The sequence below is a fragment of the Salvelinus alpinus genome, chromosome 6 (genome assembly GCF_045679555.1).
Source record: "Salvelinus alpinus chromosome 6, SLU_Salpinus.1, whole genome shotgun sequence".
In the NCBI taxonomy this organism is placed as follows: domain Eukaryota; kingdom Metazoa; phylum Chordata; class Actinopteri; order Salmoniformes; family Salmonidae; genus Salvelinus; species Salvelinus alpinus.
In genome coordinates, this window is record NC_092091.1 from 17,945,869 (window position 1) to 17,966,882 (window position 21,014).

Consider the following 21,014-nt stretch of genomic DNA (forward strand, 5'->3'; position numbering starts at 1 on the left):
CATACAGTCATCTATCTGTACATACAGTCCCTCTATCTGTACATACAGTCCCTCTATCTGTGCATGTGTATTGTGTTTCATATGTTTATTTATTTATATTTTTTTAAATTTTAGGGGTGTTTCATATGTTACCTAAATGTAACAGTATACAGGAGAATGACATGGGAGAGGGTCATAGAACATATAGAACCTGATACACTGAGGCTTTAGACCCCCCCCTTTTCTCTCGCTCTCCCCCTTTTGCATAAATCATGCATGGATTTCAATGGAAGATTTGCACAAAAGTCTGAGTTCTGTGTGCAATTTATTCTGGTAGTCACTCTTGCCTTGGTAGACTTTTGTTTGCCTGATGGCCAGCAGGACTACAGCACTCCAGAAGAGACGTTATAAATGCCTCCCTGCTCCTTAAGCCTTTCTGCAGCATAGATTGGGTTGGTTGTTGTTTGTTTGACAGACGTTCTGACAGATTGTTGTCCCACACCGTCCCTGTGCTCTGCTTTAGTGAGTCAGAGACTCATCCTCTCATCCTCCGCTTAGTCTGATGTTCTTATCCCGAGTCTCCTGGGCCCCACTCAGAGCATCTCTCACTTCCTCTTTCTCTAATGACAGTTGGCTGCTGCCTCAGGATCCCCATCCTCTTGACGTGGGTTCAACTACTATTTGAAATGTTTCAAATACTTTAAGCGTTTGCTTTAGTCTGCCAGGTAAGCTCAATCGAGCCCAAGCGAAGTATGTGAAATTATGTTGAATAGTATTTGAACCCAGGTTTGCCATCCTTCCCAGGGATCTGCCAGGTTTAGAGGAACCATTCACTTATACAGTAATGTAATCTAATATGGCCCCATTCTGAACACCGGCTTGTTTTACTGTAATTTACCGGTCAGTGAATGTGTGTGTGTGTGGTGTGGTTAATCACAATAGAACACATTTGTGCTATAGAAGCCAGTGAAATCTGAGCCCAGCTGTATCCCTTTAGAGTACCATAAATATATGTAATAGGTGCACCTGCTGTTGTTTGTGTGTGTGTGTGTGTGTGTGTGTGTGTGTGTGTGTGTGTGTGTGTGTGTGTGTGTGTGTGTGTGTGTGTGTGTGTGTGTGTGTGTGTCAGAGGGATGGGGTTATTGGTAGTGCAACTGTAATCTGATTAGCTAGACACTTAGGATCAGAGTCACACACACACACACACACACACACACACACACACACACACACACACACACACTAGCTACCTGATTTGTCCCTTTTTCTTTAGCGTGCTAACACATTAATCCTCAACTAGCCCTCATCCTGCCCCCAATTCTCTCAACTGTTCCTGAAACATACAGGACATTAAACTCATGTCTCCAGGGATCCATAACCTGTCTTGATATCTAGAAAACTTAATACAACAGTGTTCATGATTTGGCAAACAGTACTCAATTGTCTTGAACCTCCATATCTTTCTTATGTTGATTTGATAAACAATATACCGTACAATTGGCATGCGTCTGCATATCTGTCTCAGCAAAACAGATACATCTTTGTCCATTGCAGTTTAATTAAATAAAAATGACACGTATTCCTCACTGCCATGCTGCACCTAATGTGTTTTCTTCCTCTCCTCTGTGCAATCTCCTCTCTGCTCTCTGTTTAGCGATCCGTTTTGGTCGGATGCCCCAGTCAGAGAAGCTGAAGCTGAAGGCAGAGATCCAGACGGGGGACAGGGAGGTGGAGGACCCCGAGCAGGCCGACCAGAAGACCCTGGCCAGGCACATCTATGAGGCCTACCTCAAAAACTTCAACATGAACAAGGCCAAAGCCCGCACCATCCTCACCGGAAAGACCAGCACTCCAGTAAGAGCAGTGTGTGGAAGTGTGGGGGGGGGGGGGGGGTCGGGGCTTGCTTGCATGCATGCGAGCATGTTGGACCAAACTGAAACTCACTGTCCAAAGGGAATAATTAAAATATTGGAAATGCCATACTATTTCTTCCAACCCTAATGATTACACCATGTCTTTTTTGTGCAACCAGAAGGGTCCAATATTATATTTTGAATGATTCCCTTTGGAGTGTGTAGGCTGCATTTGGATCCAGTTTAAATGTGATGAAATGTGCAATCAAACAGTTCTTATGTGTCAATATAACCTGGCAACAACTACCCGATAGGAGCCAAAGAATCATGCAACGACAGAATTACATTTCTAGGACACATCTGTCTGAATATACTTTATGAAGATGACCCTGACTCATAAAGGACCATTATTAACAGTGTTTGGAAACCACTCCCTCCATCTTTCTTTAAAGATTATGCCCTTAGATCTGTGGACTCCAAGAGTAGACTATATGGGTGGGATAAGGGTTATGTTTCTGGTGAATTGGTGAATTCCATCATCGATGGGTGTAGGTGTGGCAAGGGTCATAAAGAAGATGTCAGAAAGGGTTCAGTCAGTAAGCGGTCAGAGGTCACAGGTCAGTTGAAACACACATCCACATGTAACACAGACCAAACTGTTACTGTAGTTCCTATGTTCAGTGGTGAGTCTGTAGTTCCTCTGTTCAGTGGTTCAGTTTCATGCATGTTAACATTAGAAGCCTCCTCCCTAAGTTTGTTTTATTCACTGCTTTATCACACTACGCCAACCCGGATGTCCTAGCCGTGTCTGAATCCTGGCTTAGGAAGGCCATCAAAAATCCTGAAATTCCCATCCCTAACTATAACATTTTCCGACAAGATAGAACTGCTAAAGGGGGCGGAGTTGCAATCTACTGCAGAGATAGCATACAGAGTTATGTCATACTATCCAGGTCTGTCCCCAAACAATTCGAGCTTCTACTTTTAAAAATCCACCTTTCCAGAAACAAGTCTCTCACCATTGCCGCTTGTTATAGACCCCCTTCAGCCCCCAGCTGTGCCCTGGACACCATATGTGAATTGATCTCCCCCATCTATCTTCAGAGTTCGTACTGTTAGGTGACCTAAATTGGGACATGCTTAACACCCCGTCCGTCCTACAATCTAAGCTAGATGTCCTCAATCTCACACAAATTATCAAGCAACCTGCCAGGTACAACCCTAAATCCGTAACCATGGGCATCCTCTTAGATATCATCCTGATCAACTTGCCCTCTGCTGTCTTCAACCAGGATCTCAGCGATCACTGCCTCATTGCCTGCATGCGTAATGGGTCCGCGGTTAAACGACCACCCCTCCTCACTGTCAAACACTCCCTTAAAACACTTCCTAAAACCTAAAACACAGCGAGCAGGCCTTTCTAATCGACTTGGCCCGGGTATCCTGGAAGGATGTTGACCTCATCCCGTTAGTAGAAGATGCCTGGTTGCTCTTCAAAAGTGCTTTCCTCACCATCTTAAATAAGCATGTCCCATTCAAATGTAGAACAGATATAGCCCTTGGTTCACCCCAGACCTGACTGCCCTTGACCAGCACAAAAACATCCTGTGGAATTCTGCATTAGCATCAAATAGCCCCCGCGATATGCAACTTTTCAGGGAAGTCAGGAACCAATATACTCAGTCAGTTAGGAAAGCTAAGACTAGCTTTTTCAAACAGAAATGTGGATCCTATAGCCCTAATTCCAAAAAGTTTTGGGACACTGTAAAGTCCATGGAGAATAAGAGCACCTCCTCCCAGCTGCCACTGCACTGAGGATAGGAAACACTGTCACCACCGATAAATCTACGATAATCGATAGTTTCAATAAGCATTTTTCTAGGGCTGGCCATGCTCACCACCTGGCTATCCCTACCCCGGCCAACATCTCAGCACCACCTGCAGCAACTTGCCCAAGCCCCCCCCCACCCCCCCTGCTTCTCCTTCACCCAAATCCAGACAGCTGATGATTCTGAAAGAGCTGCAAAATCAGGAATACCTACAAAGCACCCTGGGCGAGACAATCTGGACCCTCTCTTTCTAACATTATCCTCCAAAATTGTTGCAACCCCTGTTACTAGTCTATTCAACCTCTCTTTCGTATCTTCTGCCATCCCCCTCTTCAAAGGGGAGACACTCTAGACCCAAACTGTTATAGACCTAAATCCATCCTGCCCTGCCTTTCTAAAATCTTCGAAAGCCAAGTTAACAAACAGATCACAGACCATTTAGAATCCCACCGTACCTTCTCCGCTATGCAATCTGGTTTCCGAGCTGGTCATGGGTGCACCTTAGCCACGCTCAAGGTCCTAAACGATATCATAACCATCATCGATAAAAGACAGTACTGTGCAGCCGTATTCATCGACCTGGCCAAGGCTTTCTACTCTGTCAATCACATTCTTATCGGCAGACTCAATAGTTGTTCTTAACTGACTTGCCTAGTTAAATAAAGGTAAAATAAATAGCCTTTCAAATGACTGCCTTGCCTGGTTCACCAACTACTTCTCAGACAGAGTTCAGTGTGTCAAATCGGAGGGCCTGTTGTCCGGACCTCTGGCAGTCTCTATGGGGGTGCCACAGGGTTCAATTCTCGGGCCGACTCTTTTCTCTGTATATATCAATGATGTTACTCTTGCTGCTGGTGATTCTCTGATCCACCTCTACGCAGACGACACTATTCTGTATACATCTGACCCTTCTTTGGACACTGTGCTAAGAAACCTCCAAACGAGCTTCAACGCCATACAACACTCCTTCCGTGGCCTTCAACTGCTTTTAAATTCTAGTAAAACTAAGTGAATGCTCTTCAACCGATTGCTGCTGTCCCATCCGACTTGCATCATTACACTGGACAGCTCTGACTTGGAATATGTGGACAACTACAAATACCTAGGTGTCTAGTTAGACTGTAAACTCTCCTTCCAGACTGACATTAAGCTTCTCCAATCCAAAATGAAATCTAGAATCAAATCAAATCAAATTTATTTATATAGCCCTTCGTACATCAGCTAATATCTCGAAGTGCTGTACAACCCAGCCTAAAACCCCAAACAGCAAGCAATGCAGGTGTAGAAGCACGGTGGCTAGGAAAAACTCCCTAGAAAGGCCAAAACCTAGGAAGAAACCTAGAGAGGAACCAGGCTATGAGGGGTGGCCAGTCCTCTTCTGGCTGTGCCGGGTGGAGATTATAACAGAACATGGCCAAGATGTTCAAATGTTCATAAATGACCAGCATGGTCAAATAATAATAATCACAGTAGTTATCGAGGGTGTAGCAAGTCAGCACCTCAGGAGTAAATGTCAGTTGGCTTTTCATAGCCGATCATTAAGAGTATCTCTACCGCTGCTGCGGTCTCTAGAGAGTTGAAAACAGCAGGTCTGGGACAGGTAGGACGTCCGGTGGACAGGTCAGGGTCCCATAGCCGCAGGCAGAACAGTTGAAACTGGAACAGCAGCAAGGCCAGGTGGACTGGGGACAGCAAGGAGTCATCATGCCCGGTAGTCCTGACGCATGGTCCTAGGGCTCAGGTCCTCCGAGAGAGAGAAAGAAAGAGAGAAGGAGAGAATTAGAGAGAGCATACTTGAATTCACACAGGACACCGGATAAGACAGGAGAAGTACTCCAGATATAACAGACTGACCCTAGCCCCCCGACACATAAACTACTGCAGCATAAATACTGGAGGCTGAGACAGGAGGGGTCAGGAGACACTGTGGCCCCATCCGATGATACCCCCGGACAGGGCCAAACAGGAAGGATATAACCCCACCCACTTTGCCAAAGCACAGCCCCCGCACCACTAGAGGGATATCTTCAACCACCAACTTACAATCCTGAGACAAGGCCGAGTATAGCCCACAAAGATCTCCGCCACGGCACAAACCAAGCGGGGGCGCCAACCCAGACAGGAAGATCACATCAGTGACTCAACCCACTCAAGTGACGCACCCCACCTAGGGACGGCATGAAAGAGCACCAGTAAGCCAGTGACTCAGCCCCTGTAATAGGGTTAGAGGCAGAGAATCCCAGTGGAGAAAGGGGAACCGGCCAGGCAGAGACAGCAAGGGCGGTTCGTTGCTCCAGTGCCTTTCCGTTCACCTTCACACTCCTGGGCCAGACTACACTCCATCATATGACCTACTGAAGAGATAAGTCTTCAGTAAAGATTTAAAGGTTGAGACCGAGTCTGCGTCTCTCACATGGGTAGGCAGACCATTCCATAAAAATTGAGATCTATAGGAGAAAGCCCTGCGTCCAGCTGTTTGCTTAGAAATTCTAGGGACAATTAGGAGGCTTGCGTCTTGTGACCATAGCGTACGTGTAGGTATGTACGGCAGGACCAACTCGGAAAGGTAGGTAGGAGCAAGCCCATGTAACGCTTTGTAGGTTAACAGTAAAACCTTGAAATCAGTCCTTGCCTTAACAGGAAGCCAGTGTAGGGAAGCTAGCACTGGAGTAATATGAATTGGCTTCCTATTTCACAACAAAGCCTCCTTCACTCATGCTGCCAAACATACCCTCGTAAAACTGACTATCCTACCGATCCTTGACTTCGGCGATGTCATTTACAAAATAGCCTCCAACACTCTACCCGGCAAACTGGATGTAGTCTATCACAGTGCCATCTGTTTTGTCACCAAAGCCCCATATACTACCCACCACTGCGACCTGTATGCTCTCGTTGGCTGGCCCTCACTACATATGCGTCGCCAAACCCACTGACTCCAGGTCATCAATAAGTCTTTGCTAGGTAAAGCCCCATCTTATCTCAGCTCACTGGTCACCTTTCTTGGTTAAAATCCCAGCTAAAATAAATGCGGCCTCAAGATATGTGGTTTCCAGTTTCCATAAAGTCCAGTGTAGTTCCTTGAGGGCTGTTGTGGTATCGGCTTAAGGGGGAATGTACAGTTTCTGTATGTTATCACAATCACACCATGAGTAGTTAGCCATTCTTCTTCCTGGAAAGTTCTTTACTCCTGTCTGCATGGACGGGAACAGTATATCCCGAGAGAGCCATGATTCCCTGAAACAGAGTATGTTACAGTCCCTTATGTCTCTCTGGAAGGAGATACTTGCCCTGATCTCGTCGACTTACTTGTCCAGAGACTGAACATTAGCGAGTAATACACTCGGAAGCGGTGGATGGTGTGCCCTCCTCCTGAGTCGGACTAGAAGTCCACTCCGAATACCTCTTCTCTTCCGGCAACGTCTTGGAGCAGCCTCTGGGATAAGTTCAATTGCCCTGGGGGATACAAGTAAAGGATCCAATTCAGGAAAGTCGTATTCCTGGCCGTAATGCTGATGAGTTACCACCACTCTGATACCCAAAAGTTATTTCCGGCTGTATGTAATATTTTTTTAAACGTTCTGGGCTAATAATGTAAGAAATAACACACCAAAAAAACAAAATACAGCAAAGTTGCTTAGGAGCTAGAAGCAGAGCTGCCACTGTTTGCAGGCGTGCCAATATATCTTGCAAACACCGGCTTCTCTGGCATTATCCCTTGAGTATCCACTCAGAGTTCAGTAGTCTAGTCCAGTTACTAGTTACTAGAGTTAATGATAGTCTAGTCCAGTTGTTAGAAGTGATTCAGTCCAAGCAGCTAAGAGCATGGTTTGATCTTCTCCAGGTTTCCCAATGAGCTCATGGTATCACAGTGTTGTAAACAGTGAGCAGAAACTGTGGACCAACTACACTGAATGGATAGACACTCAGTTTAGCTTTAGCATAGCCTTTAGCATAGCCTTTAGCAATGCCTTGAGGGGAGAGTCGGTTAAGTTGAGCCCAAGGGGTAAGTTGAGCCACCCTTGTTTGTAGGAAGCCATACAGTGCATTCATAAAGTATTCAGACCCATTTATTCAGGACATTTAGAGACATTTAGAGACTCCTGTGTTGTCTTGGCTGTATGTTGACGGTCATTGTCCTGTTGGAAGTTGAACCTTCGCCCCAGTCTGAGGTCCTGAGCGCTCTGGAGAAGATTTTCATCAAGGATCTCTACTGACTAGTCTCCCAGTCCCTGCTGCTGAAAAACATACCCACAGCATGATGATGCTACCACCATGCTTCACCGTAGGGATGGTGCCAGGTTTCCTCCAGATGTGACGCTAGGCATTCAGGCCAAATAGTTCAATCTTGGTTTCATCAGACCAGAGAATCTTGTTTCTCATGGTCTGGGAGTTCTTTAGGTGCCTTTTGCAAAACTCCAAGCAGGATGTCATGTGTGTGGCTTCCATCTGGCCACTCTACCATAAAGGCCTGATTGGTGGAGTGCTGCAGAGATGGTTGTCCTTCTGGAAGGTTCTCCCATCTCCACAGAGGAACTCTGGAGCTCTGTCAGAGTGACCATCGGGTTGTTGGTCACCTCCCTGACCAAGGCCCTTCTCCTCCGAATGCTCAGTTTGGCGGGTGGCTAGCTCTAGGAATAGTCTTGGTGGGTCCAAACTTCTTCCATTTAAGAATGACAGAGGCCACAGTGTTCTTGGGAACCTTCAATGCTGCAGAAATGTTTTGGTACCCTTCCCCAGATCTGTCTCAGAGCTCTAAGGACATTTCCTTAGACCTCATGGCTTGGTTTTTGCTCTGGCATGCACTGTCAACTGTGGGACCTTATATAGACAGGTGTGTGCCTTTCCAAATCATGTCCAATCAATTGATTTTACCACAGGTGGACTCCAATCAAGTTGTAGAAACATCTCAAGGATGGTCAATGGAAACATGGATGCACCTGAGCTCAATTTCGAGTCTCATAGCAAAGGGTCTGAATACTTATGTAAATAAGGTATTTCTGTTTTGTATTTTTAATACATTTTCAAAAAAAATGTTTTAACTGCTTTGTCATTATGGGGTATTGTGTGTAGATTGATGAGGGACATTATTTATTTAATCAATTTTAGAATAAGGCTGTAATGTAACAACATTTGGAAAAAGGGAAGGGGTCCAAATGCACTGTAAACAAAATTAATCATGTGACCAAATATTTAGGAAGAGGTCATAATTTCATGGAGTCTGTGGAGGAAGAAACCACATTGAAAAAGTGATAAGAAAGTTAGGTCCAAAAAACTGATTTTCGCCAAGTCAAATTAATTTATTGTGTTAGAGGTTTGATGATGCTTGTATCTAAACCAGTGGTTCCCAACCAGGGGTACTAGGACCCCTGGGGGTACTTGGCCTATCAGCTGGGTGTACTTGAGAAGACTCATGAGACCATAGACCTATTGGTAAAATGCACATGAAGGGTACTTCAGGGATACTCCGGGCAGAGCCAAATTCAGTTGGTGGTGATCTAAACCAAAGTAGATCATTTTAAGATAGTTCTATACATCAGTTGGGGTCTTTATAAACTTCAATATGAGGTCCTAAACCTAGCATGAAAGTTTATCCCTGTAGCTGTGTGAGCTAATATAGTTAAAAGGTTTGCTTTGGGGAACGCCTCAAGGGCACTGCGTTCATCCACCTCTGGCCTGCTCGCCTCCCTACCTCTGAAGAAGTACAGTTCCCGCTCAGCCCAGTCAAAACTGTTCGCTGCTCTGGCACCCCAATGGTGGAACAAACTCCCTCACGACGCCAGGTCAGCGGAGTCAATCACCACCTTCCGGAGACACCTGAAACCCCACCTCTTTAAGGAATACCTAGGATAGGAGAAAGTAATCCTTCTAACCCCCCCCCCCCCCCTTTAAAAGAGTTAGATGCACTATTGTAAAGTGGTTGTTCCACTGGATATCATAAGGTGAATGCACCAATTTGTAAGTCGCTCTGGATAAGAGCGTCTGCTAAATGACTTAAATGTAATGTAAATGTAAGTTGAGCCTTGGGGTAAGTTGAGCCAATGGCCATGGAGAAAATTTTGACAATGTTGTAGCCAATGGCAAGTTAAGCAAATTAAAGTGTTTTCTTACCAGGCGTAATGTAAGGCATTATTGCAGGGATATGAGGTAACAACAGGGCCTGGCCTATGTTAAAAGTGTAATAAAAAGTACAAAGTGTTTGTTTTTTACACCCCTTTTGCCCTCAGAACAGCCTCAATTCGTTGGGGCATGGACTCTACAAGGTGTCGAACGCGTTCCACAGGGATGCAGGCCCATGTTGACTTCGATGCTTCCCACAGTTGTGTCAAGTTGGCTGGTTGTCCAGGTGGTGGACCATTCTTGATACACACAGGAAACTGTTGAGCGTGAACAACCCAGGAGCGTTGAAGTTCTCGACACACTCAAACCGGTGTGCCTGGCACCTACTACCATACCCCGTTCAAAGCCACTTAAGTATTTTGTCTTGACCTTTCATCTTCTGAATGGCACACACACAATCCAAGTCTCAATTCTCTCAAGGCTTAAAAATCCTTCTTTAACTTGTCTCCTCCCCTTCATCTACACTGATTGAAGTGGATTTAACAAGTTACATCAATAAGGGATCATAGCTTTGTCATGGAAATCTTTTGTACACTCAGTGTATATAGATATCTATTTTATTAAAAAATACTATATTTCCCTTGACAGAGTGATGCTGAATGTAAAAAATGTCTCAATTTACCCAAACACTCCAGTACACTGTAAAAGAAAAGCAAACGTAATCAATTGTTTAATCAGCATTATTCTGTGAGTTGAGTGGACTTCAAATGGGCAAGAATTGGAGCTAATGTGTTAAAGTTTGTTCACTCAACTGTATATTGGTTCAGCAATATTCCCAAATGTTGAGCAAACACAATCCTATTGCAGCTTCTTGCCTCACAATTATACGTTGAATACTTTTTCATTCTTTTTACAGTGTATGCCTTCTGCATACAGTATGCACAGATTGAACACATTTTCTGTTGTTGATCAAGCGGCTCCGCCTTTCACCCAGTTGCCACCATCAACAATACTATTTTGGCATGCATTGCCGGTCAAATCTTGGGAGCGTATCATATTGTGAGTTGAGTAAACTGTGTGTAGCATGTAGTTTATCGTTTGCGCAGCATTAACGTATCAGAGCTCTGGGTTTGATATACAGGAGCAGGTGCTGGATTGGCGTCTGTGGGAACTTTCCCCACTGCATCTCTGGTAGTGTAGCCTACTTCCAAAACAGCCCCACCAAAACAGTGACCCAGAGACAGTTGTTTAGCAGCCTTACACTCTAAAAACAAACGTGTTCTTTTTTAACCCGTTGCAAAGTAGAGTTAGATAACTGTTGAGTTTATTTAAGTAAACACAGTCCTTGTGTATTTCCTGTTGGAAACATGTTGAGTTGGTGTCTTTGCAGTGCTTGTTGAGGAAGCACAGGCAGCAGTGTTTTTGTAAGACATGGCTCCGTGTCTAAGGGTACACACGTGATTACTGTATATTAGATTTACCTGTTGTTTGTTTTGCTACAGCGTAGGACATCACAGCTAATCTAGACCCTGTTTGCCCTGTCCCTAAACATATTTCAGTAGAAACAAGTTAACCTCGCCAGATTCATAATGGCAATAAAATACATTTTAGGTTTTGAGACGGAGGAGTTCTTAACTTACTCTAGGGTCAAGGACAGGGCTCCGAATATGTCACAATAAGGATTTAAACTTCCTGAAATAACATATTTCCTTTCTGTCAGTAAATGTTATATAGGCTATCTATCCCTACATGTAGGCAGGACTGTTTTTGTAACATATGGTTCCTCACTCTAGTAGTAGTAATATTGCAAATACCTACCTTTTCCACCGGGTCATTTTAGGGGCAAGTGTTTGAAATAGGGCCATTCCTATCTACCAACATTGCTACATAATGGGCTGTCATTCATTACACATGACTACAGACTATGGCCTAGATTCAATCCGGAGCGTGGAAGATCCATGCTTTAGCTCAAACAAAATGTATGTCTCCTCACCACCCTGTCTCCCTTCATGCCCCTGCAGCCATTTGTCATCCACGACATGGATACCCTTCAGCTGGCAGAGCAGACCCTCGTTGCCAAGATGGTGGGCCCGGCTGGGGGCCATCTGCTGGAGAAGGAGGCTGAGGTACGCATCTTCCACTGCTGCCAGTGCACCTCCGTGGAGACGGTCACAGAGCTGACTGAGTTCGCCAAGTCTGTCCCCGGCTTCTCCAGCCTGGACCTGAACGACCAGGTGACTCTGCTGAAGTATGGAGTGTACGAGGCGCTGTTCGCCCTGCTGGCCTCATGTATGAACAAGGACGGCCTCCTGGTGGCCTACGGATCGGGCTTTATCACCAGGGAGTTTCTCAAGAGTCTGAGGAGGCCCTTCAGTGACATGATGGAACCCAAGTTCCAGTTCGCCATGAAGTTCAACGGGCTGGAGCTGGATGACAGTGACCTGGCCCTGTTTGTGGCCGCCATCATCTGCTGCGGAGGTAAGAGAGAGAGAGAGGTAGAGGCTGGGATTGGGGGTTAATGACCACTAATTGGTAGTTACCACTAATTGGTAGTTAATTACTAGTGTTATTACTTATCTTCTTGATGGATTTGCTCTTCAGCTCTATGCCAATCATAATGTCTCTTCTTGGATTGGCATAATCCACCTTCTTTCTCTAATTTTGCTGTCCTCTTTCCTCTCCCTCAGACCGTCCCGGCCTGGTGAACGTTGGCCACATTGAGCGCATGCAGGAGAACATTGTTCAGGTGCTGCGGCTCCACCTGCTGGCCAACCACCCAGACGACACCTTCCTCTTCCCCAAGCTGCTGCAGAAACTGTCCGACCTCCGGCAGCTGGTCACCGAGCACGCTCAGTTGGTCCAGGAGATCAAGAAAACAGAGGACATGTCGCTCCACCCCCTGCTGCAAGAGATCTACAGAGACATGTACTGAGATACTGAGCCCAGAGAGGAGGGTGGGGGCTGGGTCACACACCCACCTCACCCTCCATTTTGGGGACATGTACTGAGTCTAGAAAGGAGGTTGCCCTCCATTTTGGGGACACATGCGTGAACAGTCTCTCTGAATAGTCCCACAATGAAAGGTTTGAACCACTGGACCCCCAGATGCAGGGTTGCTCATCTTTCAGACAGGACCGGACAGGACAATAGGACTATATTCTGGGCACCTGTAGTGGGGTCCACTACTCCCACAGGAACCTATAGGGCCATATTACCTGTGTGGACGGGCAATGTGAAGCTGAATTGAGTGTCCTGTTCCAGTGTTTGTCCTAACTAGAGAACATGCATTGGGCTGGGTTTAGACACCTTTGGCCAACATCAGAAAGAAGTACACGGCTCAAATAATCAATTGCTTGTTTAGATAACAGTGGCTGTGTTTAGACAGGCAGCCCAATTCTGATATTTTTTTCACTAATTGGTCTTTTGACTAATCAGATCAGCTCTGAAAAAGATCTGATATGAAAAGATCTGATGTGACTGGTCAAAAGACCAATTAGTGGGAAAAAGATCAGAATTGGGCTGCCTGTCTAAATGCAGCATATGATTCAGTCAGACTATAGCCACCAGAGTCCCTGCTAGAGGGGATCCCTTTCCTATACGGTACACACATCTCTGACCTAATCAGGCCCTTGAGTGATGAACAGCAGGACGTATCGACAGAATCACCACTCCAGCAGTATCTTTATAACTATGTCATTTTGTAACGAACTTCAGAGTGAGAGAAAATAATTATAATGTTGCACAACTATTTTGCAGTAAAGACACCCAAGCGAATTCAATGCCGAATACAGACTTCAGATGTGAGTGACTGTGTCTCACAGTAAGGCAGCTTTTCAGCGATTGGATGTTCTCCCCCAGTGAGGTTATGGGATTGCATGGTCAATGAGGTCCTCATGAGTGTCTGTCTCTCTCGCTGCCGGTGTGTGTGTCTCTCCTATATTCAGTTTCCTAATACATCACACTGTACCAGGTTACTGTCCCTCAGATGTGGCTGCAGCGGCTCAAAATTCAACTCACAGTACAAGTAAATATAACATATTGCTTAATTCATTTTGGGAAACCTCTCCTGTGTGTTTTCAAGCTCTTGCTCCTGCTTAGGCTATAACTTATCATGTCTTAGAAATTTGGATTCCTCCGGGGGAAAAAAACGACTTTAGCTATAATTGTTCATTTAACATTTGCATATTTGCTAATGTTATCATGAATGAGGCTACAGCGTTTCAGAAAGTACTCCCCCTATATCCCACTGAGTTTTTAGTCCCTTGCTCTTTTGGGCAAAGACCCACAGCCTCAGTTGGAGGGACACATTATTGGCTGCCACAGGTCTCCGTTGTTCAAACGTCAGTTACTCATCAGTCATATTTCGACCGCGAATTCACTATGTGCTTTTTAGTGATGGTTTTCACATACCGTGCCCTTCATCTCATTTTTCTCTCTCTCTCTCTCTCTCTCTCTCTCTCTCTCTCTCTCTCTCTCTCTCTCTCTCTCTCTCTCTCTCTCTCTCTCTCTCTCTCTCTCTCTCTCTCTCTCTCTCTCTCTCTCTCTCTCTCTCTCTCTCTCTCTCTCTCTCTCTCTCTCTCTCTCTCTCTCTCTCTCTCTCTCTCTCTCTCTCTCTCTCTCTCTCAGTGGGTATTTTGCTACTATTTACACCTGGTTGTTTTAATCTAGTAGAGATGAAATACTAAAACTGCCTCATCAAACCAGCCATCAATCCTTCACAGAACTGTTGGGAATGTTTCAAAGACAGAATGAAATAATCCTTCATGTGTGCATGCTTTTCTGATGGAAAGGATATACAGTGCATGTGTGTATTTTCTGTGAGGGAATGTATTTTGTTCTTTGCTTACCGTAGCAAATTCTCATGAATCCACAAAACAATGTTTTTTTTGGGGTGTAATGGACCTAGCTTCACTCTCTGCACCACGTTGTATTAATGCTTTGTACATAGATTCAGTGATTATGTGATTGCTTGCCCCAACTATAACCAGAGGTATGCAAGATACTAACTATTATTGGGTATGTTTTGTATTCCTTTTTGTCTGGTAAATACTTTTCAATGTTTTAAATGGTATAGAAATGTAGGTATGTTTTTGATTAAGCGCTACCTAATTTGACAATGTTATAATTGAGTTGGATCATATTTTTATACTAAAGCATATATATACATATATATAAACATATGTACATATATATATATATGAGTATATCAGAAATTGTTTCGTTGAATAATTAGGTTGAAAAATGCAATGTAAATAGAATAGCTAAGTATCTGGTGATACAACCATAGATGTGATTCCCAATGGGGACATTCCTTTGGTTAATTCCCACACTAGAGAGAGTTAACATGTTCTCTATGTGCTGTGCTTCGCTGTAGGGATACTAAAAGCACTCAAAGCAAATATCAAGACTTGAATACAAAACCTTTCATGGGTTATTGACACTATATTTTCACTCAACAACATGATCTGGATATAGTATTTGTCTTGAACATGCATAAGTAAATCATCAGCGTTAAGACTGGTAATAAGCTATCATGGCACAGATCCTACATCAATACTGCAGGTTTCCTTCTATGCTATGGTCTCAGGTGGAAGATTAGGTAATAAAGGGGATGATTGGGGCGTAATTTCACTATTCAGAACATAAATGCTCCATAACTGCCTCATTATGTTCTTCAAGCCAAACGGTTTGTTGTTTTTGTGGCCCTACTATATCCCTTCTCTGTTTTGATACATGTACAGTATATAGAACATTACGCACTCATAACTTGTCCACAATGAACAGTGATTTCATTACAGCTAAATGCAGTAAAGATGCAGTATATTGTTTATTAGAAACTGGGTGTTTCGAGCCCTGAATGCTGATTGGCTGATATATCAGACCATATACCACGGGTATGATGACAAAACATGTATTTTTACTGCCCTAATTACGTTGGTAACCAGTTTATAATAGCAATAAGGCACCTCTGGGGTTTGTGGTATATGGCCAATATACCACGGCTAAGGGCTGTATCCAGGCACTCCGCGTTGCGCATAAGAACATCCATTAGCCATGGTATATTGGCCATATACCACACCCCCTCTGGCCTTATTGCTTAATTAACATGCTTCCGCTGTATCAAGCGTTTTACTGGCTTCCCTCCTCACTCGCTGCTGTGTTCTAACTTACTTAATTATAATCATGCCATATGTTAGATGACTGAATTTCAAGCTGCCTGTAAATGGCAGTTCTACAATATCTATTGCTCTGGATTGTCAGACCTCTGCAGAATGCAACGCTGCTTTAGTCCACTAGATTCTAGAATCACAAGGTGAACAGAACACATTAGGGATTACACTCAACCCGTGCCTTAACCTATGACATACAACACTAGACACAATAGAGTAAAGTAAAGCTGCACACAGTTCTGTACAGTTCTGTGTCCCCAGCCAGAAGCTACTAGTATGGATATGATACTACACAGTACAGGGATACACAAAGAGAGGATATGGCGTCATGACAGAATTAGGGAAGGTTTCAAAATTGTGATAGGCAGACAGACCATTGTTGAATCTGTGGAACATAACGACTGTTTGGAATTACATTCCTCCACATTAGAGAGGTCGCTCTCTTGCAATAGTGTAAATACAAACAAGATTATATAAGGGTTCAAACACTAGAGCAAAAACCCAGAGGAGAAGTTATGTGATTGGTAAATTGAAGATGTTTGCTACCCTTAAGGATCTATATTGTTTTGTGTTGAATTGACAAGGGACTTTTGACAAGTATCAGGGAAAATATTGTGTCCCTTAGTTTATACTAGCTCAGGACATAGCGAGGTACTGTTCTTCTTTTTTTATTTTTCAAGTGAGTTTATAGTGCCCTGCCATACAGCACACAGATAATAATAATAATAAATACAACTCTGCAGAAATGATGAGTGCAGAAGATATAGGAAAAAGGTTTGTATTTTGTAGTAAAGAGTTGATGCAGTGTTTTTATGGCTAGTGTCATGCAAAGAGACTGGAGACAGTCTTTGGATGCTTTGTTTATGTATACTGTGGCTTGGTAACAATAAAGTACATGTTTGATGAATGTTTATCTATTAATTTAAACAACAAACAAGTTGACTTTGAATAGATTGACAAATAAAATTATTTAAAAATCCAACGTTATATTGTCCATCTATTTCAAGTAAATAATACCATCTGATTGATGGTGAGAGCTGAATGAATGAAAGACGGCTGCATATTGGTAACTGACAAAATAAAGGAAACAGAAACGCCAACATAAAGCTTTTTAATAGGGCGTTGGGCCACCAGAACAGCTTCAATGCATCTTGGCATAGATTCTACAAGTGTCTTGAACTCTATTGGAGGGATGCGACACCATTCTTCCACAAGGAATCGTTTTTTTGATGGTGGTGTAAAACTCAGGCGCCGCTCCAGAATCTCCCATAAGTGTTCAATTGGGTTGAGATCTGGTGACTGAGACGGCTATGACATATGGTTTACATCGTTTTCATGCTCATCAAACCATTCAGAAGATTTTTACGCACTTTCACACTTGGCGGTCCCGTTCTGTGAGCTTGAGTGGTCTACCACTTCGCAGTTGAGCCGTTGTTGCTCCTAGTTGTTTCCACATCACAATAACACCACTTACAGTTGACTGGGGCAGCTCTAGCAGGGCAGAAATTTGATGAACTGACTTGTTGGAAAGGTGAAATCCTATGACGGTGCCAAGTTGAAAGTCACTGAGCTCTTCAGTAAGGCCAGTCTACTGCCAACGTTTGTCTATCGAGATTGCATGAGTGTATGCTCGGTTGTATACACCTCTCTGCAACATTTGTAGCTGTTAAAAATGCCCTGTCTTATGTCAGTTAGGATCACCACTTTATTTTAAGAATGTGAAATGTCAGAATAATAGTAGAGAGAATGATTTATTTCAGCTTTTATTTATTTTATAATTTTCCCTGTGGGTCAGAAGTTTCCATACACTGAATTAGTATTTGATAGGATTGCCTTTAAATCATTTAACTTGGGTCAAACGTTTCGGCTAGCCTTCCACAAGCTTCCCACAATAAGTTGGGTGAATTTGGCCCATTCCTCTTGACAGAGCTGGTGTAACTGAGTCAGGTTTGTAGGCCTGCTCTTGCTCGCACACGCTTTTTCAGTTCTGCCCACAAATTTTCCATAGGATTGAGGTCAGGGCTTTGTGATGGTCACTCCAATACCTTGACTTTGTTGTCCTTAAGCCATTTTGCCACAACTTTGGAAGTATGCTTGGGGTCATTGTCCATTTGGAAGACCCATTTGCGACCAAGCTTTAACTCCCTGACTGATATCTTGAGATGTTGCTTCAATATATCCACATAATTTTCCTTTCTCATGATACCATCTATTTTGTGAAGTGCACCAGTCCCTCCTGCAGCAAAGCACCCCCACAACATGATGCTGCCACCCCCGTACTTCACGGTTGGGATGGTGTTCTTCGGCTTGCAAACCTCCCCCATTTTCCTCCAAACATAACGACGGTCATTATGGCCAAACAGTTCTATTTTTGTTTCATCAGACCAGAGGACATTCCACCAAAAATTACGATCTTTTTCCCCATGTGCAATTGCAAACCATAGTCTGGCTTTTTTATGGAGGTTTTGGAGCAGTGGCTTCTTCCTTGCTGAGCGGCATTTCAGGTTATGTCAATATAGGACTTGTTTTACTGTGGATATAGAAGCTTTTGTACCCGTTTCCTCCAGCATCTTCACAAGGTCCTTTGCTGTTGTTCTGGGATTGATTTGCACTTTTCGCACCAAAGTACGTTAATCTCTAGGAGACAGAACGCTTCTCCTTCCTGAGCGGTATGACGGCTGCGTGGTCCCATGGTGTTTATACTTGCGTACTATTGTTTTTACAGATGAACGTGGTACCATCAGGCGTTTGGAAATTGCTCCCAAGGATGAACCAGACTTGTGGAGGTCTACATTTATTTTCTGAGGTCTTGGCTGATTTCTTTTGATTTTCCCATGATGTCAAGCAAAGAGGCACTGAGTTTGAAGGTAGGCCTTGAAATACATCCTTGAAATACATCCACAGGTACACCTGCAATTCTGCTACTCTCTGTTTATCATATGTGCATATGATTAACTATACATTCATGTACATACTATCTCAATTGGGCCAACCAACCAGTGCTCCTGCACATTGGCTAACCGGGCTATCTGCATTGTGTCCCATCCACCACCCGCCAACCCCTCTTTTACGCTACTGCTATTCTCTGTTCATCATATATGCATAGTCACTTTAACCATATATACATGTACATACTACCTCAATCAGCCTGACTAACCGGTGTCTGTATGTAGCCTCGCTACATTTATAGCCTCGCTACTGTTTGTAGCCTGTCTTTTTACTGTTGTTTTATTTCTTTACTTACCTATTGTTCACCTAATACCTTTTTTGCACTATTGGTTAGAGCCTGTAAGTAAGCATTTCACTGTAAGGTCTACACCTGTTGTATTCGGCGCACGTGACAAATAAAATTTGATTTGATTTGATTTGACTCAAATTATGTCATTTAGTGATGTCAAGCAAATGTCATCAAATGATGTCAAGCAAAGAGGCACTGAATTTGAAGGTAGGCCTTGAAATACATCCACAGGTACACCTCCAATTGACCCAAATGATGTCAATTAGCCTATCAGAAAGCTTCTAAAGCCATGACATCATTTTCTGGAATTTTCCAAGCTGTTTAAAGGCACAGTCAACTTAGTGTATGTAAACTTCTGACCCACTGGAATTGTGATACAGTGAATTATAAGTGAAATAATCTGTCTGTAAACAATTGTTGGACAAATTACTTGTGTCATGCACAAAGTAGATGTCCTAACCAACTTGCCAAAACTATAGTTTTGCGCCGCAATTGTTGGATAACTATAGTTATCCGCCGCAATTGTTGCAACCTCTATTACTAGCCTGTTCAACCTCTCTTTCGTATCGTCTGAGATCCCCAAAGATTGGAAAGCAGCCGCGGTCATCCCCCTCTTCAAAGTGGGAGACACTGTAGACCCAAACTGCTACAGACCTATTTCTATCCTACCCTGCCTTTCTAAGGTCTTCGAAAGCTAAGTTAACAAACAGATCACCGACCATTTCGAATCACACCGTACCTTCTCCGCTATGCAATCTGGTTTCCGAGCTGGTCATGGGTGCACCTCAGCCACGCTCAAGGTCCTAAACAATATCACAACCACCATTGATAAAAGACAATACTGTGCAGCCATATTCATCAACCTGGCCAAGGCTTTCGTCTCTGTCAACCACCACATTCTTATCGGCAGACTCAACAGCCTTTGTTTCTCAAATGACTGCCTCGTCTGGTTCACTAACTACTTATCTGACAGAGTTCAGTGTGTCAAATCGGAGGACCTGTTGTCCGGACCTCTGGCAGTCTCTATGGGGGTGCCACAGGGTTCAACTCTTGGGCCGACTCTTTTCTCTGTATACATCAATGATGTCACTCTTGCTGCTCTTGATTCTCTGATCCACCTCTACACAGACGACACCATTCTGTATACTTCTGGCCCTTCTTTGGACACTGTGTTAACTAACCTCCAGCTGAGCTTCAATGCCACACAACTCTCCTTCCGTGGCCTCCAACTCCTGCAAGTAAAACTAAATGCATGCTCTTCAATCGATCGCTGCCCACACCTGCCCGCCCGTCCAGCATCACTACTCTGGGCGGTTCTGACTTAGAATATATGGACAATTACAAATACCTAGGTGTCTGGTTAGACTGTAAACTCTCCTTCCAGACTCACATTAAGCATCTCCAATCCCAAATTAAATCTAGAATCGGCTTCCTATTTCGTAACAAAGCATCCTTCACTCATGCTGCCAAACATACCCTCGTAAAACTGACTATCCTACCGATCCTTGACTTCGGCGAAGTCATTTACAAAATAGCCTCCAACACTCTACTCAGCAAATTGGATGCAGTCTATCACAGTGCCATCCATTTTGTCACCAAAGCCCCATATACTACCTACCACTGCGACCTGTATGCTCTCGTTGGCTGGCACTCGCTTAATACTGGCTCCAGGTCATCTTTAAGTCTTTGCTAGGTAAAGCCCCGCCTTATCTCAGCTCACTGGTCACCATAGCAGCACCCACCCGTAGCACGTGCTCCAGCAGGTATATTTCACTCGTCACCCCCAAAGCCAATTCCGCCTTTGGCCGCCTTTCCTTCCAGTTCTCTGCTGCCAATGATGGGAACGAATTGCAAAAATCACTGAAGCTGGAGACTCATATCTCCC

The 21,014-nt window shown here is 44.0% G+C and overlaps 1 protein-coding gene across 2 annotated transcripts in view; it reads left to right on the plus strand.

Moving 5' to 3' along the window:
• Positions 1-16,873, plus strand: part of LOC139578273 (peroxisome proliferator-activated receptor alpha-like) — a 62,061-nt gene extending 45,188 nt beyond the window's left edge. For both annotated transcript variants that reach the window (XM_071405671.1, XM_071405672.1), the window contains exons 5-7: positions 1,634-1,833; positions 11,743-12,199; positions 12,409-16,873. In XM_071405671.1, coding sequence (XP_071261772.1) covers positions 1,634-1,833; positions 11,743-12,199; positions 12,409-12,653 — 902 coding nt within the window. In that variant the 3' untranslated portion in view covers positions 12,654-16,873. The remainder of the gene's footprint in view (positions 1-1,633; positions 1,834-11,742; positions 12,200-12,408) is intronic.
• The last annotated feature ends 4,141 nt before the right edge of the window (positions 16,874-21,014 follow it).